Raw genomic sequence first — 27817 nt, 5'->3', positions numbered from 1 at the left:
ATTCTCTGCATTCAGTCAAGGAGGCAAACCCTTCATGACTGAGGATTAAAGTAAGAAACAGTAACTCTCCTGCTGCAGCAGTGGAGCCCAGGAAAGGAGAGTCTGTGTAGTAATAGCAGTACAAACTGTACTGTAAGTACAGTTTTCTTGCAGCCTGCCATTCTAGTCAGAGCAGAGTGACAAGATGCACAGAAACTTTCTATTAATAGATCTTAAACCACTAACTCTATATGACCTGTTTGATTCTGACAAGATTATTTTGCCATTTTATTTGTATACTTAATAAATAAAATACAATACTACCACGGCTTGCTTCCCTGCTTCAAGAGACTGGTCCTGCAAATCCTGAAGATACTAAATTCCAAACACACTGAATGATTCCATGCTCTCTTGTCACTGCACAAGGCGCTCTTTTCTGCTACTGGACCATAGCTAAGCATCGGACCGCCTGCCAAGAAGCTGCAGGGAGAGAAGCAGAAAGCAGCTTGGGCAGTTGGAGTTAGTGAGCCTTGGCGGAGTAGCAGACCCGTCTGGGTCAGTTCTGAGGGGCGGGGCAGGGATAGGAGGGAATGGGCGGGGACTGGAGGGGATGGTGAGCAGTGTGGGGGCAACCAGCCCCCCGCTGCTCTCAGCCTGCCTGTCCGCTGTGCGCCTTGACTGAATCCCAACCGGCAGAGCTTCTTCCAGTCTTGGAAGGCACAAGTTAAACATCAGGGACGTGGACCCATCGAGGCTGAACAGCTACCCCGGAGCCGAAGTGGTGACCTGGAAAACTGACGCTGATTTGGGAAGGGAGGTCGGCAATTCGCGATCCGGAGGTGAGCTTGGGGCTTTCGAGGTACAGTGGGGCAATTGTTGTGCTTAGTGAAACAGGGTGGCGGGTGCTTCTTGTGGTTGCTCACACAGACAGGGTAGGAGCAGCTACAGGAGTGGACAGCACGATGCCTAAGGGTGAAGCAACCTCAGGGCTCCAAAAAGGAGCAAATACTCAGTTTAATAGCAGCGGTGGGTGTAGGGGTAGAGGGTGGGAAAGGGGATTTCAACAAAAGTCCTCCCAGCTTCTTCCTCGGGATGCGCTGCCAGACTGAGTCCAGGGGTTGCGGGCTCCTGCGCCTCCAGCCCTGCCTGCACAGGCAAAGTTTGTCTCTCTGGGTCCAATCTGTCCTCTGCTCCTGCAGCCCGGCAAGTGCCATCGCTCCTCGGTTTCCAGCTGCAGCACTCACCATGGAGTCCCCCATCCAGATTTTCCGCGGAGAGCCAGGCCCTACCTGTGCTCCCAGTGCTTGCCTACTCCCCAACAGCAGCTCTTGGTTCCCCAACTGGGCCGAATCGGACAGCAATGGCAGTGTGGGCTCCGAGGACCAGCAGCTGGAGCCCGCGCACATCTCTCCAGCCATCCCTGTTATCATCACCGCTGTCTACTCTGTGGTGTTTGTGGTGGGCTTAGTGGGCAATTCCCTGGTCATGTTTGTCATCATCCGGTGAGTTCTGGGGCAGGTGGAGATGGTGGTGGTGGTGGTGGTGATGGGGTGGTGGGTTGAGGGTAAGCAGTTTGTGGGGTGTGTGTGTGTGTGTGTGTGTGTGTGTGTGTGTGTGTGTGTGTAGGAGTGCGGCAGCCAGCCAAGTGCTGGGTCTCTTCTGTGCAGGGTTTCGGAGAGATTCTCCAAGGTGACATCTTAAAAGAATTTCCTGGGAGTGTTTTGCCAGGAATTGTGGGTTTCACACAGGGCTAATCCAAGGTACTTTTAGGATTTAAGAGCTGTCTGACCATGTCAAAAGGGAGGCTCCAAACCTCTGCTAAGAAAACACCTCAAGAAAATGCCAGGGTTCTCATCACAAGGTCATCTCCTGGTAAAGAAATTAGAATTTCTATATGAACCTTTCCTTGCTTACCTGCTCTGGATTGAAGCACTTTACTGCCCTGTCTAAATATTTCCTTAAATAAATTCTGGGCCCACAGAATGCATGGGAAATAATTCAGATTGTGTGTGTGTGTGTATGTGTGTGTGTGTGTGTGTGTGTGTGTGTGTGCTGTAGCTTATGAAATGAAGACCAGTGGGCTATTTAGTGTTGTGAATATCCACTAGCAGGATTTTAAAGTACTCAGGATTAAACCCAATGAATATGCTAGGCAATCACTCAAGCTAGAGTGTGTGGCTGTCTCAGAATTAGATAGTGGCCCAATTGAAGATTCTGCAATAGCATTGCTCCTTCCGTGTCAGATCTTTCATCCCCTCCTCATAGTCCCCATAATCCCTGCACTAGACGTTCTGTCCTTGTCTTTAAGAGTCTCATGTCATAAAAGTCTCATCAATTTGGCGTCCTTTTATATATTGCAAACCATTGCAGAAGAGCATAAAGAAGGCTGGGGTGCAGCGTGGCCACGTCCTATCGTTCACCACTGATCGCTCCTGAAACTTTATGCTGGGCTTTGAATGAACCAATGTGCTCTCACCTTTCTGCATTCTGTCTTGGAACAAACATTAACATTTCCCTTTACTCAAGAATAGCAAAAGCAGTCTCAGAAATTAAGAACCCGTCTTCCTCTCCCCAGGTATTTTGTACATGTTTGAGAATATCTTTAAAGAGAGTTGGTTTCGTGGCAGCTGCTTGTGTGGATTGGCTATGATTATTTTCTTTCAGTGGAATGTATGATCCCCGTGAAGTATGGAGTCGGCACGGCCATTTCAGTCATAAACTAAAAGCGATGGGAAATAAAGGTTGGGGAACGGAGGGAGGTGTATAGGGTATCAGCCGGCTGGGTGGTGGCATAGCAGGCTCGTAATCCCAGCTAGTTGGGAGATGGAAGGAGGAGAAATGTGAGCTCAAGGCCTGTTTGGACAACTTAGTGAAAGCAAATTACATTTCAAAATAAAAACTAAAAGCACAGAGCTGGAGGAAATGCCTCAGTGTTTGAACACTTACTGAACACACATAGGGCTCCAGCGTCGTAGAAAAGAAAAACAAAAGTGCGCTCTTTATACTTGAGCAAATCTCAGACAAAACCTACTCAAGTGTTCCGGTGCTCCCTTGCCTTTGCCTTTACGTACTTTTCTGGTGTCGATCTCAGACCTTCAGGAGTTTGCTTCTTATTGGGAGGGAAGAATTCCTCCTCATTGCTATTACCCTATATCCCCGAGTGGCAATATCTTCCCGAGAACTGTGCATGGGGTCCCTCCTTCAACCCAGCTTGACTTCTGGATGCAGGCAATCATGGTAGTCCCTGGAGGCTCTGTGCTCAGCTACAAATCTAAAATTCTGTGGCTGTAAGATCGCCGTCATTCTAAGATGGATTGGGTTTCAGTAGGGCAATTAATACAGGCTTAGAATTTTGAAGATAACGGTTACTTGTTCCTCACATTCTCTTTAGAGGCTGTGCCAGCTTATGGTTTAGAGAAGGAAAACTTTGATTAGAAAAGGAGATGATGGTGGTCATTGTTTTTGAGACAGTCTCACTAAATTCCCCAAGCTGATCTCAAATTCGGAATCCTCTTATTTCACCCTACTGTGGAGTAGGATTATAAACCTGTACTACCACATCTCACTGGAGAAAGGATTTTAGGAATGGGGTTAATGCTGCAAAACACATACGGGTTACTGTTTGCTCATTTGCTTAGCACTCATTATCCAAACTGGCCAATTGAGTCAGAATTTACATGACCACTCTTCAGATTTCTGTATGAACTCAGAGAAATAAGTTTAAATATGTATGCCTTTTGGTGCTCAGATGGTGATGCCCTGATGAATACATTGGGATTTGTTGTCAGGGCTCATTGCCATATAGTCATATCAAGAGGAAGGGAGGGAGTATTCTAAGGTATGAATTACTCCAGTGAGGTTGTTTCTTGGGCATTCCTCATCTTCCTTGGCCACAGTCCTTCAGGTATAGCCTGCCCGTGTGTGATGTTTGTCTTGGGTTATTGCTGAACTTGGCTATCCATGTGACAACTGAAAGGCAGTTTGGGCTACTGTTCCATCTCTTATGGTGCTGGCTCTCTGCATAGGCCAGAGCACTGGAAACATCCTGGCTCCAGTGGGAATCAGGTTGCACCGAAAACTGTGTGAAAGACGGCTCAGAAGCAAGGACCACACTTTCTTTGCTTTTCAGAAATGACAAAACTACTGCTTTTTAGCAAGCAACCTTGGTTTCAATATCAAGTAATCCAGAAGAATGTTTAGCAAATTAATTTCATTTATATGAACTGGAGAATTTAATGAAACAAACTCATTACATTTTCAAATCATTCAACTGAGAAGTCATTTTAGGGAAATCTTCATTCCTGATAATTTTTTATTTAATATCTTTAAAAGAGGATTTTCTAAAATAAGAGTTGAGTTCATGGGAAAAGTTGAATAAAAGGCATAGATCCTCCACATCCTTTCCCTTCACATGTAGTATTCCTCCCTAAGTCTCCTCCCCCAGGCGCAATCAGGCAACTGGCAAACCTGGGCTGCCTCAGGACTGTCATCCACACTCCATAGTTACCACTGAAGTTGTTTCACCCTATCAGGTCCTACTGAAGCCTAATTGACAAATGAAAATGACTTATGCTGAAGTTGTGTGTAGATCATTTGTGCTATGAGTTCATTATAAAATGTCTCCTGAAAACACACGTTTTGAAGTCTTTGCCACTCTTCTTCAGTGCTGCTCAGAAGTGGTGAAATGTTTAGTTTAATGCAAGGAAATGAGACCACTGGGTGTATGCTGTCAAAGATATTTAAGGGGGTGTGCAGCCATGAGCTAGTTCTTTCTGTCTCTCTTTTTCTCTGTCTCTGTCTGTCTCTGTCTTTCTTTGTCTCTCTCAGTCTCTGTCTGTCTCTGTCTCTCTGTGTCTGTCTCTCTCTCTCTCTCTCTCTCTCTCTCTCTCTGTCTCTCTCTCTCTCTCTCTCTCTCTCTCTCTCTCTTTCTCTCTCTCTCTGTCTCTCTCTATCTCCTTTGCCCATTGCAGACTGAGATAAAGAGATCTTCTCTACCATGGTACATTGGGCCATCACAGTGTTCTGTCAACAAATGGACTAACTGTAGACTGAAACTTCCCAAAGTGGAAACTAATACAAACTTTCCCTCAGTACAAGTTGACTACCTTCAAAATTGTGTTGCTGTGACAGAAAACTAGCACTATTTAATACATGCATGCATTGTGAAATATTTAACTTAATCAAGCGAAAACACACTCTCCATTACCACACAGAATTACTTCACTGTGAGTGCCAGTTATGTGGGAAGCACACTTGAGATCTGCCCTCTGCAACTTTCAGATTCACATTACAGTATTCCTAACCATAGTCATCATTTACAAACAGCCCCCCCCAGATATTCCTAAACATGAGTCTAAGCACTATTTGCATTGTATTTGTATTACGCTGGGCATTATAAGTTGGAAATACACAAGAGATGCCCAGGCTATGTGTGAACAATATACCAACTCACATAAACGTCCAAGCAAGCATTCACGGATTAGGATATCTGAGGAGCTACCCTCTGTAGATACCAAGGGACAATTCTAGGAACTATGGAAAACCTCAAATGCAATAAATATGTGGCAGTGCTTCAGCTCTGCAGGGGCAGCAATTCAGTGCTTTACAGCACTGTTGCTTTCTTGATTATGCCATCTTTCCTAGTGTTTAGTGTTTTCTACACTCAATGTAGATTTGCCACATTGGTCAGAATGTTTTCCAACTGTTGTTTGCAAAATGTGACAGGATTCAGAGTCTTAGTATTTTTCTGACAGAATACCTGGCTCCTTGAGCGTCTTTGGAAGAAGACAGGACTGAATTCTTTTACCAAACCATCATGGATTCCAAGAGCTCTCAAGAAACAAAGAGAATATTTCTAAGATTATTTCGTATTTTCCTTTTCAGAAAAATGAGGAGGAGTAGTATCTTACAGCATTGTGCTATGATTTGTTAGAACAGGGCCATGGCAGGTTATTGCACTAACAAGAAGAGCAGCAGCTGCCTTGATGGTGAAAGTGGAGGTCAGCATCACCTGAGCACTTATAAGCCAGGCCCCTGCTGTGTAACTTAGTGTGTGTGTGTGTGTGTGTGTGTGTGTGTGTGTGTGTGTGAGAGAGAGAGAGAGAGAGAGAGAGAGAGAGAGAGAGAGAGAGAGAGAGACCTCATCATCATCACAGCTTTGTCAGGTCATATGAAACTCCCAACACAGTATCTGTTGCTTTGTAGGCCACCAGTAAATGCTTATAATAGTTTTGTTCTTGTTGGATCCTAGGTCATCTCTGGCACAAAACCATCCATCCTATCTTTTATCAAACCCCATAAAGCCCATCTCTGCACTGCCTCCTATAAGAGATACTGGATATCAAAGCTATCTCTGTATCCCTGTCATCTGGCAGGCTCAAGCTCCCATGAGCTTTTCCTGTTTATGTCATTGGTACAGATTTCTCTGGTTTCAAGCTTTTTTCCATCTCTCGGTTCCCTAAGTTTACAATATAATTTAGACTCTGTTTCTAGTCATCAGATTTTAGTGTGCCGCAGATTTAGGGGTGGGCTTTTGAGAACTCAGGGTAAGCATCTTGAAAATGAAGGGATTAAAAGGGAAGAGACAAGCACGAATGGTAAGAGAAAATAGCTTTGGAGCTCAACATGAAGCAAAACCGCAGGTAAAGGCTAACAGAGTGGGAGATAACAGATATCAGCACATGTCAGTGTGTGGTATCAAGGTACCAGGTCTTCAGATTTATTGTGCTTTTGTCATGAAGGTCAGTGACATTAAAATAACAAGAAGAAACAGGGCGATATCTCTGATTGGCAAAGGATGCAAGCAATGCAGTGTTGTCTCATCCATCTCTGTGTTGTCTGTACACGACAGGCACAGAGAAGTGATCAAAAGTCCCAGGACCCTACCAGGCCACAAAGCCAGCATTTCCTCTGGCACATTTCTAGCACTGTGGGTACCACATTCTCACAGAAACCCTGCTCCATGACACTTGCTCTTGATATCAAGAAAGACAACTCAGATCCTTTTGTGTCACACAAATACCAATGAATTCCATTTACATGCAGTGGTGATGCCCACAATGGGCTTGAATTAAGGAGTTCATAGGGAACATTTCTAACTCTCTGGAGTAGAGTCCAGTGAGGGTCCCATTCTCCACTCTGTAACTGACCCTTCTTCCTGGTTTCTCTTCCCCTTCTGTCTAATCTACAGTACTGTGACTCAGGTTTATATCTCTGTGGAGATTCGTTTTTGCTTTACTCTTTGTTACCATACGCTCCTGAGATGTATATGACAAAAGGGCAACCACTTGCAGCCAGCCCACCTTCAGCTTTTACAGACAAGTCAAGCTTCTCATCTAGATGGTGCCATTTTACTTAAAATGCTTGCAAATTTTTGGAAAGCATTATGGATGAAGTAGCAAAACATACTCTAAGAAGGAAAAAAAGCTTAGTTGTTTTCTCAGTGGATATACAATGACTGAAAAGACTGGCTAACGATTAGTTCTAGTTAACTAGAAGTAACTTCTGTGGGCTCTGGTAGAGTCTCTGGCAGTAGAAGTTTCCACTTATGTGTTATGGAGTCCAGTACAGTGTTCTTCCTGGTAGACTGTTGACAATGTCTATTGAACTTCTGGTTTATTCTTTCCTTCTGTTCTGATTGTGAGATCTTCTCTAAATGTGGCAGGATTCTAAGTAACTGTCTGGATGATGGAGCCCTGCTCTGTTTCTCAAAGGAAGGTCTGTCTCTGAGTACACTGCACAGATCAATAGCTTTATCCAAGCCCAAATTTCTCCAGCTAAAGGAGCGAATAGACATAAATTTCAGAGACAACTTGACAGACATGAGTGAGACTTAAGTAATTGAAGTCAAAATTCTAGATTTTAAAAGTCATAAGAAGTTGAAATGATGGATGAGGAATACATGGCTTGCCATCTATCTCCTGCATTAAAATTTCTGCAGTGTCACTTGTAATTATATTTCTTTAAGATTTTTGAAGAGAACTCCATGATTGTTAGCTGCTTCATCTATAGAAAAGAAGTAAGATCTACCACATGGAGTTATTGAGAGACCTAAGTGAGGTAATAGCTACTTAATGGACAGAAAGCTTTTTGAAATGAGTGATCACTGTGATTATTGTCAGGGCTCACTTCTTTTTTTTTTTTTTTCTTTTTTTCGGAGCTGGGGACCGAACCCAGGACCTTGCGCTTGCTAGGCAAGTGCTCTACCACTGAGCTAAATCCCCAACCCCTCACTTCTTTTATTATGAAATCAGATAACAAGATTTGGATTCTTTATAAATTCATTTCTTAGGCAGTTCCGTTCACCTATTGGTTGTAAATATTTTTGAAAAGCTAAAATCCAGGTATCCCTCAACATTTATGATAACTTTAGATCTATAACTTATTCTATAGTTTTAGTATTATTGAATTTATGTTTGTCTATGCCATGGCTCAAGTTTAATTTTACTGCCGTCTTAATTTTCAAGCTAGATTGGATAAAAATAGCCATAGATATTATCTGGAAGCTACAGTCCACTTTGATTGCTGAGCTAACTGTTAAATTCTCCCTACATATGAAGGGAAGAAAGATTTGAGGAACATGAAATAAATTAGGCATGATTATCAGGAGAGTGGGGAAATACATTTTACTCCATATCCCTAAGTTATCTTTGGAATACTATGCAATAAACATGCACATTACATTTTGTATACAAGAAACTGAAGCTTATGGTAATAAGTTGTTGGTCTCCTCTGAGCCTTGCAGATTGCTTAAAGGCCTATGCATTAGATATGTGGCCTCAGACCTTTAATAGATACAAGGTAATCAGAGGTCTTTGGTTACTTTCAAGTGTGCCCTTAAATGTGGCCTTGGGACTTCATGCCTCTCTTCTTGTTCTTCATTACTGGTGGAAAAGTGAATGGCTTTGCTCTGCTGTGTTCTCCTATCTTGAGGTTCTGCCTTACCATAGGCCTGAAGCAACAGAGCCTGCAAGGCATGGTCTGGAACCTCCAAGAAAAGGAAAAGAAATAATTCTTCATACATACAAATTGACTAACTCAGATAATTTCTATTATGAGGCAAAACTGATTAGTACACCCTATAGAAGTTTATCCATTGGATGGATAGAAAAAAATGAAAGACAAGGGCCCAGGTATCTCTAATATATAAAGCAAAGAAAACTAATATAAGGTCATGAAGACACAGGCATCTTAGAGACTCAAAACACAAGAGTAGATGCCAAAGCTATCCCTTGCTGGAATCTATTAGAGATTTTGTTAGAGAAAGTTGAAGGAGTTGAAAGTATGTCTATAACCTGAACTTTTTAAACATGAAATAGTATTTTCAAACAGGCAGTATTCATATATATTGCATTCTATATTTTCTCATTAGGAATATCACATGATTGTGCTTGGTTCGTTATCTGTACCTTTAGAAAGATAGTATGAATCTTTGATTATATAGTTTTAATCAATTTCTGAAACATTATAGGCCACTTAACAATATTTGCATAATATATCCAAGGGCAAAAAGTGTTTCTCCACTCCCCACTCTTTTAGAAATGAATCATAAAGGTGCAAATCAGAACATGGTAGCTTTAGTACTAATCCTTGCAGTGTCCTCCCACCTAGTCAATAACATATCTCATTTCTCACAGAATAAGAATGGTAGACAGGGAGGACAAAGCCAGTGGATGTTGAGGGTGCATTGCACCTCTGCCTGACAGATGTATCAAGCTGAAGCTTAGACTGACCTCTCTTCTAAGCTCATAGCTTGTTATCCTTATGTATCAGGAACTGATTCAGGAAGTTTAGACTCAGGACTATAACTTCATATTAGACCACACATTGCATCACTCTGATGTCACTGACAGTTAACCTTTTAAGAGAAAAAATATATATCTAGTGGAACATGAATGAATTCATTGTAATAAAGTTTATAATACTGAGGTACAGAGAAAAGGAATTAACAGACAGCTTTTTCCTCTTGGCTTCAGAGAGGTGAGACACTATGGGTATTTACTGGTCAATGGATTCTGGAGGAGGCATTTATTTCAAAGAACAATGCTGTCGATTCAGATTTGAGTGAAAATATTGTCACTCTAAATTTCCTGTTGTAGCGTAGAGAATGATTTCAGTTTCCAGACAATCTTGCTAACCCATCTTGAACATTATTACTGTCCCCTTGTCTGAAAAGTGATACAATTGGGCACTTGAAAAAAAAAACTTCCCAGACATGGGATAGGAAAAAAGTGTTATTTTTGTGTACCATGGTACTGCTGTATCAAATATAACTCATCTTGCTCTGTTTTATTTATATAATGTACTTATAAAGACAAGTTAGTAGCTATTGACATGCAGAAATCAGTGTGTCTAATTGTGCTTTGGAAACTACAAATGGATATATTTTAAAATTGAACATCATTTTGTACTTTCAAAAGGTTAAATAATTATAATGATTGATTTCTTAAAATAACCATGAGGATATTTGTTTTATACAAACAAAAGAGAAATACTTCAAAAAGACTCAGTCAAGACCTCTGTGGAGGATGAAAATGAATCACCTCTGACATGAAGGACTCCACAGAATTTCAACTTGTCTGCATACGCATCTAGTTATCGATCTATGCTGTCTTCCTGCTCATTTTTATTTAACTTATTTGAACAAGGCACTGAGACAGAACCTTAATGAGGACTTTCCTTATCTTTCCCAATACTCTGGCATATAAGAAGTTCTTTTACATGCTGCACACACAATGGCTGCTTAAGAAATAAGTACAGGCAAAGCAAAATTAATAATTAAGCTTAATTATTATCTAGGTTTTGGTTGCAAAGATGAAGGAAATGTTATTGTTTCTTATCTTTCAGATACACAAAGATGAAGACCGCAACCAACATCTACATATTTAACCTGGCTTTGGCAGATGCTTTGGTTACTACCACTATGCCCTTCCAGAGTGCTGTCTACTTGATGAATTCTTGGCCTTTTGGAGATGTTCTGTGCAAGATTGTCATTTCCATTGACTACTACAACATGTTTACCAGCATATTCACCTTGACCATGATGAGTGTGGACCGCTACATTGCCGTGTGCCACCCTGTGAAAGCTTTGGATTTCCGAACACCTTTGAAAGCAAAGATCATCAACATCTGCATTTGGCTACTGGCATCATCTGTTGGTATATCAGCGATAGTCCTTGGAGGCACCAAAGTCAGGGAAGGTAAGAGCCATTTTTTCCATACTATTTATAAAAGTAAAAGTTTTTATGAGCTGAACTTTTACCATGGAAATGAGTGGAACACATATCTATTAGGAAACAGGTAAACAAAGCAACAAAAATGTAATTCCTAAATCCATGAAATATTAAAAATGAAACAATTGTAAATTTTTCCACCTCTAAACATGGAGTATGGTGATAACCCTGCCAGAGCATAGACACCCAGAAGGCTCTGATTCTTGAAGTTCTCAGTGAACTTGGAAGGACTCTAAATTCAGAGAGAGAAGACTGTATACCCTGGCTTCCTTTTTATTTCTCTTCTTCCCATATTTTTACAGAAGTTTTTGATACAGTAAAGTTGCAGTTAACATCCTACAAACTCACTTTGGAAACTAGTAGCCTAAACATTTATATCTTAACTAATGATGTGTCAAAGCAACTAGAAATTGAGTGTGAACAATCTTGACAGTATTACCGTGGGTTATAAGAAGACATTGTGCGTACATAAAGCCTTTAACTGTTACTGGATCACATCATGCTCATTATTCTTATGTCTGTGAGAAATGAACTCTGCAAGATGGAGATGAATTAAGGAAACAAAGGCAAGAAGTTTTTGAAAATACAACGTAGCAATCCTATGGCTTACCTTCTTTTTCCTCTCTAAATTGTTAGAGACACATGTGGGTTCTTTTTCCCCTTCTTGCTTTAAGGTTACCCCTCATATATCCTTTCTTCATTGGTTTAGGTAAGCTCATATTCAGGTTCACAGTTCTTGTCTTATGCAAACAGGGTAGCTACACTTCTGTGTTTATATTACATTGGGATGAGGGATGAAATTGGTTGAGTACTTTAGAATATACCGTTGCCTGGGCTGTATACTTGAAGAATTTGGTTTAATAAAGCTATAGTGTGAACTAGGTTAGTCTGACCTACAACCAAGGTGAGAACAGCTGTCTCAATAGTTTTGCTTTATTAGCAAAAAAATGAAGCTATGTAAAATATGTTTGATCTTAATAGAGATTCCCTAGAGGGAAGCAGACAAATGGATTGTGAAATATATAAATGGCATCTAATGCTTTTGCAGATGGTCCAGATGTATTCTTTTATAAAAGAGCTTTGTAGTACCTGTGATTACAGATAACTGAATACATATAGCAAGGATTTTTCAGGACATAGTAAAGGGCAGATGCTAAAATCATCGCTTATCTTACTTGATACATGCAAAGGTTATTTTTGTTCATTCTATGTGGTTTCTTTTAGTGAAATTTTAGGGTTACAGCAAAATTGAAATGGAAAGAGTAGAATTTCAATTTGTCTCTTACTACCACACATGCACATAATCAATATGTCCATTAAAGTGACACATTTGTCAGAGTTCAGCTTGAAGTAACACATTATCAGCTGAAGTTGATAGCTTATGTTAGGGAGCATTCTTAGTGTTGTATTCGCTATAGCTTTTCATCTAAACTGTGTTGTGAGTGTCTAGCACAGCTACAGCAGGTGATAGACTAAGACACTTGTCAAGTGTATTAAACAAGCAGTCACAAAGATTAGTAACCACACAATGGGATACGTTTTGTTGCCTAGATTGAAGGGAAAATAAATTGCAAGAAACTCTTCAGAAGGTCAGGTGTCGGTGCATCACAAGTCTCACTCAGGAGCAATGCTCTTCATGCTCTAGGGGGAGACCGTTCTGAGCAAGAAAAGGTGATAGATGACTTTCCAGGGCAAAGGAAGACCTGGTTTTATATCTTATGCTCTACTTGCAGGTTTCAACACTTTATTACTGCTCACATTTTTCAGAGAGTGATACCCTAGAAGAATGGGTTTCAGTAGGCTTTTGAAGGAAGAAATGAAGAGAGATGGGTTTCTCAGGTGTATATTGCTGGAGACAAATACATTGATGCCAAAGAAAATATGCACCAATGTCAGTAAGGATTAATTTGTGCAGCAAAAAAGAAGATTAAAATGATCTCATAGGATACCTGTTCTTTCCTTTTGTTGTTCAAGGATTTTGTTTATATTATGCAAGATGATTTTTGTGGACTGCATTCATTTTGTACTGTTGCACCATGCTTTCTGCTAAGATTGTTGTAGAGCTAGGGATTTTAGGGGTCATCTTTCTATCTGTTCAGGGCTGGCTGGTTTTGTTCTTTAGCATGCTAGTAACATTCGTCACCAGCTTGAGCCTGAGAGGTTATGGCTTTTAATATGTTTATCAGTGTCTACTGATGCCCATACAGTACTGAGGACTCTTGTATACAGCAGTATATTTTTACTTTATGGGTATTATATGTTCAGTATTATGTTTCTACATTATTTATTTTAGTAACTCATACTCTGCCTATCTGCCTATTGCCAGTACTCTATAGTAGACAACTCTAGACAAAAACTATAGTCAGGTAAGCTATCTTAAGGATGGGAGAAATAGCCTTCCCTGGGGAATAATCCTCAGTTATACAATATCAAATGATCATCCCTGAAAATATACAAGTAAAAGTATACAGACTGAGCCGGTTATATTTCTATATTTAAGAATATAATACATATACAAGCAATAGCAATTAAAAAGTCTCTCTCTCTCCATATATATGCATACATATATACTCAGTTTCATGTCATACCACCCACCCAGGTTGTTTAATATTTTGTTTTCTGACAATGGTGATGGTTTTTAAACTGTACTTTAAATCTTTTCACATAAGAAGTAACACAAAGATTAAAGTAGATGCTTATTGGTTTCTCTTGGTTTGTTTTCATTTACCTTTCAAGCTTTTGTTCACATTTCAATGATGCTGAGTGATACTATTAAATCACAACACCTGAGTCATATTTAGTCATATTTCATTATCAATTCTTATGGACCCACATAAACAGTTGATGTTTTAAGACAAGTTGGTATTTGTTAAATCCAGTAGAGAGATTAAAAATGTTCAGTCATTTATCAGAAATAGATGGTGACTTTTTTAAAAATGTTAACTCTTGTCAGAGCTGTGGGTGTGGGAACATTGTTAAGACACAAAAATACAAATATGTACCACAATAAAAGTAAACAGTTTAGCTCCTCTGAAAGCCACAAATGTCAAGACAACCTTCACAGCTGGATGAATATATTGTTAGCCAGCTTTGCTTGTTTATTCTTCGTAACACTCTGTGTTTGACAACAGCTCTGAAGAAACTTTTTTTTTATTGACTACTCAATATAGTGGACCATCAATTTCTGATTTGCTGTTCTCCTTCCAGTACTATCTCACTATATCTGGACCTGTGAAAACAAAGGGAGTGGTTAATGTATAACACTGCAGTCACAGGACAGACAGTAACAGAATTCTCTGTCATTTTGTTGTCTCTGGTCACCTCTGGCAGATGTGGATGTCATTGAATGCTCCTTGCAGTTTCCTGATGATGAATATTCCTGGTGGGACCTCTTCATGAAGATCTGTGTCTTCGTCTTTGCCTTTGTTATCCCTGTCTTAATCATCATTGTCTGCTACACCCTGATGATCCTGCGCTTGAAGAGTGTCCGGCTCCTCTCGGGCTCTCGAGAGAAGGACCGAAATCTCCGCCGGATCACCAAGCTGGTGCTGGTAGTGGTTGCAGTCTTCATCATCTGTTGGACCCCCATCCACATCTTTATCCTGGTCGAGGCTCTAGGCAGCACCTCCCACAGCACAGCTGTCCTCTCTAGCTATTACTTCTGCATTGCCTTGGGTTATACCAACAGCAGCTTGAATCCTGTTCTCTATGCCTTTCTTGATGAAAACTTCAAGCGGTGTTTTAGGGACTTCTGCTTCCCCATTAAGATGCGAATGGAGCGCCAGAGCACAAACAGAGTTAGAAACACAGTTCAGGATCCTGCTTCCATGAGGGATGTGGGTGGGATGAATAAGCCAGTATGACTAGTCATGGAAATGTCTTCCTATTGTTCTCCGGGTAGAGAAGAGTTCAATGATCTTGGTTTAACCCAGATTACCACTGCAGTCTGAAGAGGAAAGATGAGGTATTCAATAACTTAGCCATGTTATGCAATCTAAAGGTGCAGGGCACATTAGTGATCTAGCTGAGTAGGGGCAGCAAGTGTGAAGAACAGAGCACATGTCCTGGCAACAATACACCTCTTTCCTAGGACAGAGGAGAAGGCAATCTAATCTCAACCCTTCGATAAACAGACAGCACTCTTTCTTCTGGCCCCTTGATTTACTGCACCTCCATCTGCGTGGCCTTTCTGTGTAACATAGTTCCAAAGCTCTAGAGAAGAAAATGAAAGAAAAAGTGCATTTGATCCAAAACTTACTGGGCACCCAACCTTCGCGTTAACACAGGCAAAACCAACTTCGTATACAATGAGGCCATACCAAGGGTCATATCCAACTCACTTTCTGCTGGTGATCATGTCTTATGTGTGATGAGAGTGAAACTTAGGAAGAACCTGGACTCAGACCCTGACACTGGGGGAGAGCACCATATTGACATTTGTGAACCTATTTAAAGTTGTGGGTGTTCTCGTCTCACAGTGTCTAATGCCTCGAAAAACTACAGTTGCTTCTTAAGGTCTCTGGTTTTTAGCATGCTATTCAGGAAGATAATCTTCTGAGAAAACATGAACTGATATTAAAAGGTTGAAGCTTAAATACCAGCAAAGTGTGTGTAATTTCATCTGTAAATAGTGGTCTGTATATAAATAAGGACCAGGTTTTCCTGTCCAGCCTGTACATTTCTCAAGGATGCCGTAGACACACCCCTGGAGGCATGGAAAGTTCATGCTGGGATATTTTGCTTCACTATAAGCTACTTTCTTGATTTGGTCTTGGTGTGATTTCTACTAGATTACTCAAACATCATTTACTCTAACACTGATCATAACTTGGTGTTAACAATTCCCCAAACTTTGAATTCATTCTAAAGTGTTAGCATTGATCAAATCTACTTTGTGGTAGCATCTGTTTGTAAACACACACATATTGCCAGATTCTCTACTCAGGTAGAGGAAGTTGCTTTGATCATGTACACCTTCAAATGTTATGCTCTGGCTTTCCACAGAAAGTGGAATTGTTTCAAAATGCATGCTGAAAAAGGAAATAGGATTTGAGATGGCTTAGCACAATTTGCATGGTATTGAGTAAGAGGGTACCTGTGGAAGTTACTATCTGAGAAGCCCATTTAGGATACTTTTGCTAAATCTTCCAAATGAATATAAATTCTCCATTCTTTCCTTCAAAACTTATAGTTCAGAGATAATAAGAGGGTTTTTTTGTTTTGTTTTGTTTTTGACAATTTTCCTTGAAAGAAGAAAGGCATAATTTAAAAATAACATCTATTTCTTCAGCTTGCACATGGTTAGGGCAGCACCCCTTGGGGGCTAATAGATGATCTGATGTGTAAACCTGGATACTGTAGGCACAGTTCCATCTGTAAGTTCTCACCACCAGCTGTCTCACGGGGGTTGTTCCCTCACTTTCTGGAGATGGAGGCCTGTATAAAGGTATGACACACTCTCCAGAGTCACTGCCATTATGTTTAACTCCATATGAGACATTTATGCAGCTGAATTCAATGACAATGACATTGCAGAGATATTTCATAGTGAAGATTAAATGCTCTTTTGAGTATTTCTTACATTTCACTGAATACCTTGATGCTCTGGAATTCTTTTGTAATGACACATAGCTAGAACTTATTAAGAGACAGGTATTAATGTAGATTTAAGCATGAAGTCTGACAGAGGACAAAAGACATATAAAAGAGGGACATGCCCTAGAGTGGACACAAAGTTCTTTTAAAACTTGCTGTTGATATTATTATTATTATTATTATTATTATTATTATTATTATTATTCATGTGAGGGCATGCATTATGGCATGCATATAGAGGTCAGAGGACAGCTTTGCACAGTCACTTCTCTTCTCTTTCTTTCACATATGTTCTGGGGATGGTACGCACATCAGCTGTCCTGCATTGTCGAGTAGCATGTACCTTCACTGAGCTATCTTACCAGCCCAGAGTACAGCTTTCTTATAAGAGAGAGTCACCATCCTTGCATTCTTAAAACTAGATATATAGATAAGAATGACTTAAATATTGGGAAATATTAACCCAATAGTTTAAAACTTTGGCTAATATAGTTAAGATATATATATTTGGACAAAGCAGTTCCTGAACAAATCCTTCTGAAAAGCCTCTACAGTATAGTAAGATGCAGAAGATGCTTATAGATTCTTCCCCAGAAAAACAAAGCAAAACACAATGTGGTTATCACATCACCTCAGGATGGACTTAGAATGGTGAGTTCTTTATCATTCCATGTGCTCTCCTAATATCTCTGTTTCCTGCACTTTCCAATACATAAGTTTGAATCCCATGGAAGGGACAAGAATAGCTTTACTGCCATTGAGATCTATTCTGAGCTTCCCCATGACCCTCAGGTTGAAAGTGAAGAATAGATGACAGCCACTTTAGGATACTAATTTAAAGAATAATAAACAGACTTAGACACTGGAAGGGAAGTATCAATTACATATAAGTGTTCTACTGTTGAACTATATACATGTACATGTATACATGAAAGAGAGCAGATTCATACATATGTGCACATGTGCATGATAATAGATGGCAGTGGTCATACTACTGTGCTTGCTTAATGCAAACAGTGCATTTGTCTAACTCCACATCCTCAAACGATTCCTCATCTTTGAGGTCCCCAGAAGCCTTTTCCATTAAAGAGAGAAGGATTTGCTTGCTATGTCTGAGACCTTGAGATCAACCCTACCTGGCCTCTATCTTCCCATTCTAGTAGCAAATTTTGAAAAACAAAATTTGTCTGGAGATATAAGAAGAATATTTGAGAAAAGTGTTTAATTTTGTGATTGATATGTTAGGTTGTTGTTAAACTTGTTTCTAACAATTTATAGATATTGCATCTAATACTGGGACATAAAATGAATACAATCAAAGAATATAGGCTTTAAGTGAATTTTAAGGACAGCCTATGACAAATTTGTATGTCATTGTACAAATTTTATTTTTCAAGAAAGAGTTGTTTTGATGGGTTTCTATCAGTATGCAAGTCCTATAAGGTTAAAAATTAGCTCAGACCTTGACAGTTTTCCTATCTGAAACTCAAAAGTGTGTTCTTTACTATATCAATATTGTTTATATATTATACTGTTAGAGAGTAATTATACATTGTATATATGATTGTGTACCTTGAAATAAAACCAAAATTGTACCTGCTAAAAATTCCAAGCATCTGCTGGTAAGTCATTTGTCCTTCGGTGGCTTCAGTGATACCTCTCACAGCTTCAAGACCAAGGTTAACTGTTTCTAGAAACTGTGTGTGTCACTAAGTTTCCACCAGTCACAATGTGGCCAATGATTAATGGAACAGATCAAAACAAACTACAATCTTTGATTCCTATACCTGTAGATAACATTGGAAAATTTACCCTTTTTCAATGTAATGCTACCAAATCCTAGAATCAATGGTAAACACTGTCTTTCCAACAAAAACTTCCTTTTAAAAATACACAAACATGCAAAATTTTAAAATAAGCATTCTGAAAAAAATACTTTAAATCAAATTCAACCTATGAATGTATTCAATTTCCTGTCTTTCTATCAACATTGTAACACATCACGCTGCATCTTAACCTCATGATATTTGTTCACTTAAGCAAAAGAAATTTTAGAATCACCACTAGATTTTCATACAGTTTTATGTAGCTCAGATTGGCCTTGACCTCACTTTACAACTGAGAATTATCTAAAACTTCTGATCCTCTTATGTCCATCTCCCAAGTGCTGAGATTATAAGTCTGTGCCAATATGCCCAAATTTTATGTGATGTTGAGGACAGAACGTTGGGTTTCTTATATGGTATGATCTACAGGCCACAGGAAGTGAACTGGTTTGAACTTCTAAGACCTTATAACTCTACTGCATAGTGACACAGTTCTTCCAGCACAACCATACCCACTCCAACAAGGCCACACTTCCTAACAGTGCTATTCCCTTTGGGCTAGTCCTTCAAACACATGAGTCTATGGGGACCATTCCTATTCAATCAAGTACAAGTTTTCTGCATGTTTCCATCAATTGCTGGATGAAGCTTCTCTGATAGCAATTGTGTTAGGGCTCAAGTATAGTAACAGAGTATCATTAGGAATCATTTACCTTCCTTCCCTCCCTCCTTTCCTCCCTCCCTTCTTTTTTCTCTGATATCTTTTATGTTAATTTTTTGCTGGTTGTATTTGGTTCTATCCTAGGTCTCTGGGCTATCCAGACTCTGGTTCCTTGCCCTCCATCTAGCAAGTGAGGGTGGGCTACCTCCCAGGGCAATGGGTTCAAGCTGGACCAATTGTTGATTGGCTACTCCAACAGTTTCTCCGCCTCCTTTAATATAGTGTATCTTGAAGGCAGGACAAATTATATGTCAAAGATTTTGTTGGATAAGTTAGTGTCCCAATCCCTCCATTGTAAATCTTTACTGCTTACAGAAAGTCAACTGAGGCCCCATATCCTCCATTACTAGGAATCTCAGCTAGGTTCACCCTAATAGATTCCACAGAATTTCCACTTCATTTCTTCTACTTTGACTCTAAAAGGCCCCCTAATTCCAGTTCTCTTCCTCAGTACTCTCTCTCTCCATTTTTCTTCCAAATGATCCCCCCAGTTCCTGTGCCTACCCACTTCAAGCCCACCCACAATATCAATTTTATTTCTCCTTCAACCTTCTTGAGCCCTCCTTGTTACCTAACTTTTCTTGTTCTGTGGATTGTAGACTGGATATCTTTTACTAATATCCACTTTTAAGTGAGTAAATATGTTTGCCTCTCTAGATCTGGGTTACCTCACTCAGGATGATTTTTTTTCTAGGAACCTCCCCGCAAATTTCAAGACGTCATTTTTTTTCTCATAGTTGAGTAATTTTCTATTGTGTGCATGTACCACATTAAAAAAAAACATTCTTCAGTTGAGGGACATCTAAGTTGTTTCCAGTTTTGGGTTACTATGAATAAAGCTGTTATGAAAATAGTTGAGCAAATTATTCTTATGGGAAGATGGAACATCCTTTAAATATATGTTCAGGAGTCACATAGCTGAGTCAAGGCAGATGAATTCCCAATTTTCTGAGATGCTACCATAGTGATTTTCAAAGTAATTGTACAAATTTGTACTCCCACCAGAAATGGAGGAGTGTTTCTCTTGCTCCACATTTTTGCCAGCATAAGCTGTCACAGGTGTTATTGATCTTAGCCATCCTGACAAGTGGAAGATGGAATCTCAGAGATGTTTTGATGTACATTTCCCTGATGGCTAATGGTGCTGAAGATTTCTTAAAGTGTTTCCTGGATATCTGAATTCCTCTGTTGAGAATTCTCTGTTTACATCTCTACTCTAGCTTTTCATTAGATTATTTGCTATGTTGTCTAGTTTCTTGAGCTTTTTAGATACTTTGAAAATTAGCCTCCTGTTAATTGTGGAGTCAGTGAAATCATTTTCCACTCTGTGAGCTGCTGTTTTCTCTGACTGACAGTGTCCTTTGCCTTATAGAAGCTTTAAAGTTTCATGAGGCCCCACTAATTAATTTTTAATCTTTGTTCCTGTGCAATTGGTGTTTGGTTTAATAAGTTGTATCCTGTGACAATATGTTCAAGACTATTCTCCACTTTCTCTTTTATCAGTTTCAGTGTATTTGGTTTTATGTTGAGGTCTTTGATGCACTTAACACTTGAATTTTGTGCTGAGTGATGGGCGTAGCTCTATTTGCAGGTGTCTACATGCTGAAACCAGTTAGACCAGCACCATTTGTTAAAGAGGCTTTCTTTTTTCCATTGTATAATTCTGGACACTTTATCAAAAAACAGATGTTCATATGGGTGCAGATTTACATGTGGGTCTTGAATTCAATTCTATCAATCAACCTATCTCTACAAGTTCTTTATGAAGGCATTTAGTGCTATGAAGTTTTCTCTTAGGACCACATTCACTGTGTTCCATTAGTTTTCATGTGTTGTATATTCATTTTCTTCCAATTCTAGAAAGTCTCTCCTTTCTTCCTCCCTCCCCCTTCTCTCTCCCTCCCTCTCTCCCTCCCTCCCTCCCTCTCTTCTTCTTCTTCTTCTTCTTCTTCTTCTTCTTCTTCTTCTTCTTCTTCTTCTTCTTCCTCTCTCTCTTTCTCTCTCTCTTTCTTTCTCTCTCTCTCTCTCTCTCTCTCTCTCTCTCTCTCTCTCTCTCTCTCTCTCTCTCTCTCTCTTCTTTGACCTGGTAGTCATTCAGTACAGAGTTGTTCTATTTCTATGAGTTTGTTGACTTTCTTTTGTTTCTGTTGTTATTGAAATCCAGTTTTAATCTGTAGTGGTCTGACAGGGTGCCGGGGGTTATTACAATTTCCTTGTATCTGGTAAGACTTACTCTGTGACCAAATATGTAGTCAGTTTTCAAGAAAGTTTCATGGTGCACTAAGAAGAAGTTATATTCTTTTGTTTGGGGCTGAAATAATCTATAGATACCTGTGAAGTACATTTGAAGTCTGTTACCTTCAGTAATTCTCTGCTTAGTTTTTGTCTGGATGTTCTGTTTATTGGTAAGAGTCAGGTATTAAAGTCTTCCACTATTTATGGGGTTTGATGTGTGATTTTCGCTTTGATAATGTTTCCTTTACAAATGTGGGTGCCCTTGCATTTGGGGTATAGACATTAAGAATTGAAACATCTTCTTGATGAGTATGAAGTGTCCTTCCACAACTCTTCTTTACTTTTGACTGGAAATCTATTTTATTTGATATTAACGTGGATGCACTAGCTTGCTTCTTGTGTTCATATGCTTAGAAAACCCTTTTCTAACTTTTTACTCTGAGGTAATATCTATCATTTATGCTGAGGTATGTTTATTGCATACAGTGTATATTGGGTTTTTTTGCTTCATTCTGTTATCCTTTGTCTTTCTAATAGGGAATTGGGGTCCATTGAGAAATAGTAATGGCCAATAACTGTTAAATCCCATTATTTTGTTGTTGATGGTGGTAGTGTGTTTGTGTTTGTGTTTGTGTGTGTATGTGTATGTGTGTGAAAGAGAAAGAGAGAGAGAGAAAGAGAGAGAGAGGAAAAGAGAGAGAGAGAGAGAGAGAGAGAGAGAGAGAGAGTTTTCCTTTTGTTTTTTTCTGGTATGAAATTATTTATTTCCTGGATACATGTGTTTTCATGGATATAGTTAACCTCCAAGGGATACATTTTTCTGTCTTGTGTCTTCTTAGACCTGGAATTGAGGATAGATACTGTTTAAAGTTACCTCTGTCATGGTATATTTTGATTCTTTATCTATGGTGATTGAAAGATTTATTGGTATACAAGTCTGGGCTGACATCTATGGTCTTTTAGAATCTGCAGGATATTTGTCCAAGGCCCTTCTGGCATACTGAGTCTTCATTATGTGTTCTTCTGGTTCCTTGTGTGCATGTGTGTGTTACCAGGGAATAGGATGAGCTATTTTTTTCCTGATCCAAATAGCATGAATGTTCATCCAAAAGAGAAATTCTATACTAAAGAAGAGAAAGGGATGATAGAAAGACCAGAGATGATATAGCCAGTCTTTATCTATTCAAAATTTCATTCTTTCCACAGCAGGTCACCAGGAAGAAAACAGATGAATCTTGTAGGAACCCAAAATTATAGTGACAATCTTTGAAAGTAATTTGGATATAAAAATGAACTTCATATATGGGTGGAGATAGGGTGAGCATAGAGTAAGAAAATCAGTATTCTCGTTAGCCACAGATGTAGTCACAGGAATTCTGACACTGAAATCTCCCCTTCCATTCTGCAAACTGTGCTCTAGAAATGTATATTGCCAAGAAGAAACCCCACACTAAAAATTTATTTTCTTATTAATTCTAAATAGCAAGAAATATCTAAAATTACAAAGTTTGTATTATTGAAAATGAATGCAAGATTCTTAAAGTTAGCAAGCAAAAGGTAACACATATGGCAGAGAGTAAATAATACTTCTGAAGAGTTTTAACAGCTACAATATTTTATAATTGACTCACAGTACAATTTGTTATAAATAAATGCATGTTTGCAGCTGTTAGGAATTTTTATGAGTGGCACAACCAAAACAAATAATCTACAATCATTTGGTGATATTAAAGCTCATCCTACGTCTTCTACAATGATGGACATTAAGATCCATGAACTGATGTATGGTGACTGTCCTTTAAATTATCCAGTCTAAATCAAATGCCATTTTGAAAGGCATGTGCAAAAGCGATTGGGTTATAGGAACACTGAGGGGAAAAGATGCTAAATGCCATGTCCTTACAGAGAAGGTTTTGCCAGCCTCCTTACAAGCACTCAGAACTCTGACCTGTTCTTATTATTTTATTTTTTTCAGGAAGTAACACAGTTTTGGAGTTCACACTGTGATTAAATATCCTGAAACTTTGTGTGTGAGCACAATTGCCTGTAGAGGATATAAGAAGCAATGTGATGACCTGGAGTTAAAGTTACAGGCTACTGTGAGACCCCTGACACGGGTGCTGTGAACTAAACTCAGGTCTTTTGCAAGAGCAACATGCACTCTTAACCACTGAATTGATCCCTTTAGGCTCTTTAAATCATATTTTGAAATTATTGCTGTTCTGATTTGGACCTTAAATGTTCTCCAAAGGCCAAATACTGAAATCTTGGAGCTAGCACTAATAGGGGATGGTTAGAAGCTTTGAGCATTGGATGTTTGTGAAAGGAATTAAGTCTCCGAGTTAAGTCACTGGGAGGATGTGCCCTTGAAGAGGATATTGAGAAACCATTTTCTTCCTTTTTTATTGTTCATACTCGACAAGAATAGCTCTGTCCCACCATTTTGTTCTTGGTTTATACCAGCTATCACAGGAATAAAGCAATGCCCCGAGTCACTATAAAGAGGCACTTCTGTAATCACAAGCTAGAATTAAGTTTTACTGTCTTTCTATCGTCTCTATCACCTCAGGCAATTTGGCATAGCATCAGAAAGCTATTGTAATTGTTCTCTGTGTGAGGTTTTATGTCTAAGTACTGATTTGTAAAAATGGAAGGTGCTTTCATTTAGAATAAAATGGGACAGAATTCATCTGATTTGTAAACCATCTTCAGAATATGCTACAGAAATATTAAAATTCATTTATAATAACAAACGTAAGCAATTTCCCTGTCTTGTCCCCATGATTACCACGATACCTTGTTGGGTTCTCAGTGTGTATGTGGAAGTGGAGTGAGGGTAGGACAACCTTATCTTTGCTTTGAGTAGTTTTGGTTGTGCCTTCAGTGCTGCTCTGCTTTTATGATGTGCAAATCAGCAACATGAGCTGAGTTTCCCAGCCTCATCTGAAACAGACTTTGCTGCTTTCCATAAACCTAACTGACTGGCGTAGTAAAATACTAGCTGTATTTTTTGACTTTTAAACAAAGTCCCAATAGTTTGATTTTTTTTCTAAATGAAGCATCAGGAGCCAGATGCTGGGGTGAAAGCCTGCTAACTCAGAGAGGCAGAGAAAGCACTCAGCTGACCTTCCTCTTCAATGTACCAGAAGGAAAAGACCAGATCTCCTGCAGTGTCTTAAAAACCCTTGCATCTGAATGCCCCTCCTTTCTACTTTGTACACATCTCTAGATTCATCCTCATAATTTCCTTTCACTATCTATCATGTTTTTTTCTAAATTATGTTCATTTTTTCTCAACTGGTTGCTTGCTATACCCCTTAAACTTTGGATGACTTTATTCAATCTTGTTTGCAAAAAACAGAAAGATTTTGGATTAAAGTTATGTGCTAGGGCTAAGTCCCACCACAACTAGAGACAGGATTATCCAGTATAAACCTCAGGGTTCAATATGATCAAATATCCCTCCACAGCCTTTGATCATACATGTTAGAGTGTAGAATCATAGAAGCAGCCACAATCTAAGCATACAGACCTTATGTACCTTCAACATTCAGTAGCCTTTAGGGAGAGTATGTGCCATACTATGAATAATATAAATGCCAAACCATTCCAAATCATTGATTTTTTATGCTTACTCATACACCAGGAAATAACAGGGGACAAATTAAAAGTCTGTATTTTTTCCTGTTACATATACACCTGGAGCCATGGGTCTGTCCGGGTGTACTCTTTGGGTAGTGGTTTAGTCCCTGGGAGCTCTGGTTGGTTGGTAATGTAGTTCTTACGGGGTTGCGAGCAATTTCAGCTCCTTAAATCCTTTCTCTAACTCCTCCAACAGGGACCCCATTCTCAGTTCAGTGGTTTGCATGTCAGCATGCATTTCTTGGCTTAATCAATATTATTTAGTTTTGGTGCCTGTATATAAATAGACTGAATAACAAGGAGGGGCAGGCTCTGAATGGCCATTCCTTCAGGCTCTGCTCCAAACTTTGTCTTCATATCCCCTCCTATGAATATCTTTGTTCCCCCTTTAGGAAGGACTGAAGCATATGCACTTTGGTCATCCTTCTTGAGCTTCATGTGGTCTGTGGATTTTATCTTGGGTACTTCGAGATTATGGGCTAATATCCACTTCTCAGTGAGTGAATACAATGTGTGTGTGTGTGTGTGAGAGAGAGAGAGAGAGAGAGAGAGAGAGAGATTGGGCTGCCCAATTCAGGATGATATTTTCTAGGTCCATTCACTTGTCTATGAATTTCATGAAGACATTGTTTTTGATAGCTGAGTAGTAATCCATTGTATAGATGTACCACCTTATCTGTATCCATTCCTCTGTTGAAGGGCATCACGGTTCTTTCCAGCTTCTGGCTATTATAAATAAGGTTGCTATGAACATAGTGGAGTAGGTGTTCTTGTATGTTAGAGCATCATTTGGGTATATGCCCAGGAAAGATATAGCTGGGTCCTCAGGAAGTGGAATGTCCAATATTCAGAGGAACCTCCAGACTGATTTCCAGAGTGGTTGTACCAGTTTGCAATCCCACCAACAATGGAGGAGTGTTCCTCTTTCTCCACATCCTCACCAGCATCTGTTGTCCCCTGAGTTTTTGATCTTAGCCATTCTCACTGGTGTGAGGTGAAATCTCAGGGTTGTTTTGATTTGCATTTCCCTGATGACTAAGGATGTTGAACATTTCTTAAGGTACTTCCTGGCCATTCAGTATTCCTAACTGAGAGTTCTTTGTTTAGCTCTGTAATCCATTTTTTAATAGGGTTATTTGTCTCACTGGAGTCTAACTTCTTGAGTTCCTTATATATTTTGGATATTAGCCCTCTATCAGATATAGAATTGGTAAAGATCTTTTCCCAATCTGTGGGTTGCCATTTCGTCCTAATGACAGTGTCCTTTGCCTTATAGAAACTTTAAAGTTTTATGAGGTCCATTTGTCGGTTCCTGATCTTAGAGCATAAGCCATTGGTGTTTTGTTCAGAAAACGTTCCCCAAAGCCCAGTGCTCTGAGATTCTTCCTCACTTTTTCTTCTGTTAGTTTAAGTGTATCTGGTTTGATGTGGAGGTCCTTGATCCACTTGGATTTAAGCTTTGTACAGGGTGATAAGAATGGATCAATTTTCGTTCTTCTACATGTTGAACCAGCACCATTTGTTGAATATGCTATCTTTTTCCCACTGGATGATTTTAGCTCCTTTGTTAAAGATCAAGTGACCAGAGCTGTATGGGTTCATTTCTGGTTCTTTAATTCTATTCCACTGATCTACCTGCCTGTCTCTGTACCAATACCATACAGTTTTTTATCACTATTGCTCTGCAACACTGCTTGAAGTTAGGGATGGTGATTTCCCCCAGAAGTTCTTCTATGGTTGAGGATAGTTTTCACTGTCTTAGGTTTTTTGCTATTCCAATGAATTTGCAAATTGTTTTTCCTAACTCTATGAAGAATTGACTTAGATTTTTGATGGGGATTGCTTTTGGCAAAATGGCCATTTTTACCATATTAATCATGCTAATCCATGAGCATGGGAGGTCCTTCCATCTTCTGAGATATTCTTCAATTTCTTTCTTCAGAGACTTGAAGTTCTTGTCATACAGATCTTTCAGTTGCTTGGTTAGAGTCACTCTGAGTTATTTTATGTTATTTGGGACTATTTTGAAGGGTGTCATTCCCCTTATTACTTTCTCAGCCTGCTTATCCTTTGAGTAAAGGAGTGCTACTGATTTGTTTGCATTAATTTTATAACCAGCCACTTTGCTGAAGTTGTTTATCAAGTATAGTATTTTTCTAGTGGAACACTTGTGGTCACTTGCCAATAGTGATATTTTGACTTCTTCCTTTCCAATTTGTATCCCTTTGACTGCTTTTTGTTGTCTGATTGCTCTAGTTAGGACTTCAAGAACTATACTGAATAAGTAGGGAGAGAGTGGGCAGCCTTGTTTGGTCCCTGAATTTAGTGGGATTGCTCCATTTAGTTTGATGTTGGCTACTGTTTGTTTGTTTGTTTGTTTGTTTGTTTCGTTTTGTTTTTTGTTTGTTTGGGGTTTTTTTATATTTCTTTTACTATGTTTAGGCATGGGCCTTGAATTCCTAATCTTTCCAAGACATTTATCGTGAAGGGGTGCTGAATTTTGTCAAATGTTTTCTTAGCATCTAATGAGATGATCATATCGTTTATTTTTCCTTTGAGTTGTTTACATAGTGGATCATGTTGATGGA

At 39.3% G+C, this 27817-nt stretch overlaps 1 protein-coding gene across 3 annotated transcripts; it reads left to right on the top strand.

The window, feature by feature from the left end:
* The first annotated feature begins 605 nt into the window (after nucleotides 1–605).
* Nucleotides 606–18411, top strand: Oprk1 (opioid receptor, kappa 1). 3 transcript variants are annotated; one of them, NM_001318742.1, is made up of 4 exons: nucleotides 606–818; nucleotides 1179–1481; nucleotides 10825–11177; nucleotides 14541–18411. In NM_001318742.1, the coding sequence occupies exons 2-4, from the start codon at nucleotides 1225–1227 to the stop codon at nucleotides 15158–15160; spliced, it is 1230 nt and encodes a 409-aa protein (NP_001305671.1). In that variant the 5' UTR covers nucleotides 606–818; nucleotides 1179–1224; the 3' UTR covers nucleotides 15161–18411. The 3 variants fall into 2 exon arrangements, with proteins under 3 accessions (NP_001305671.1, NP_058863.1, XP_038965287.1); XM_039109359.2 differs by lacking the exon at nucleotides 606–818 and having other exon boundaries at nucleotides 868–1481.
* Nucleotides 18412–27817: the final 9406 nt, after the last annotated feature.

The sequence above is a fragment of the Rattus norvegicus genome, chromosome 5 (genome assembly GCF_036323735.1).
Source record: "Rattus norvegicus strain BN/NHsdMcwi chromosome 5, GRCr8, whole genome shotgun sequence".
Taxonomy (NCBI): Eukaryota; Metazoa; Chordata; class Mammalia; order Rodentia; family Muridae; genus Rattus; species Rattus norvegicus.
This window is presented reverse-complemented; position numbering and strand designations above follow the sequence as displayed.

Excerpts from the sequence above, each read along its gene's own strand:
- Oprk1 (XM_039109359.2), top strand. The coding sequence starts at position 1,072 with ATGCGCTGCCAGACTGAGTCCAGGGGTTGCGGGCTCCTGCGCCTCCAG. Across the intron at positions 1,482-10,824 it reads GTCATGTTTGTCATCATCCG|ATACACAAAGATGAAGACCG; the intron begins GTGAGTTCTGGG and ends CTTATCTTTCAG. Across the intron at positions 11,178-14,540 it reads AGGCACCAAAGTCAGGGAAG|ATGTGGATGTCATTGAATGC; the intron begins GTAAGAGCCATT and ends CACCTCTGGCAG.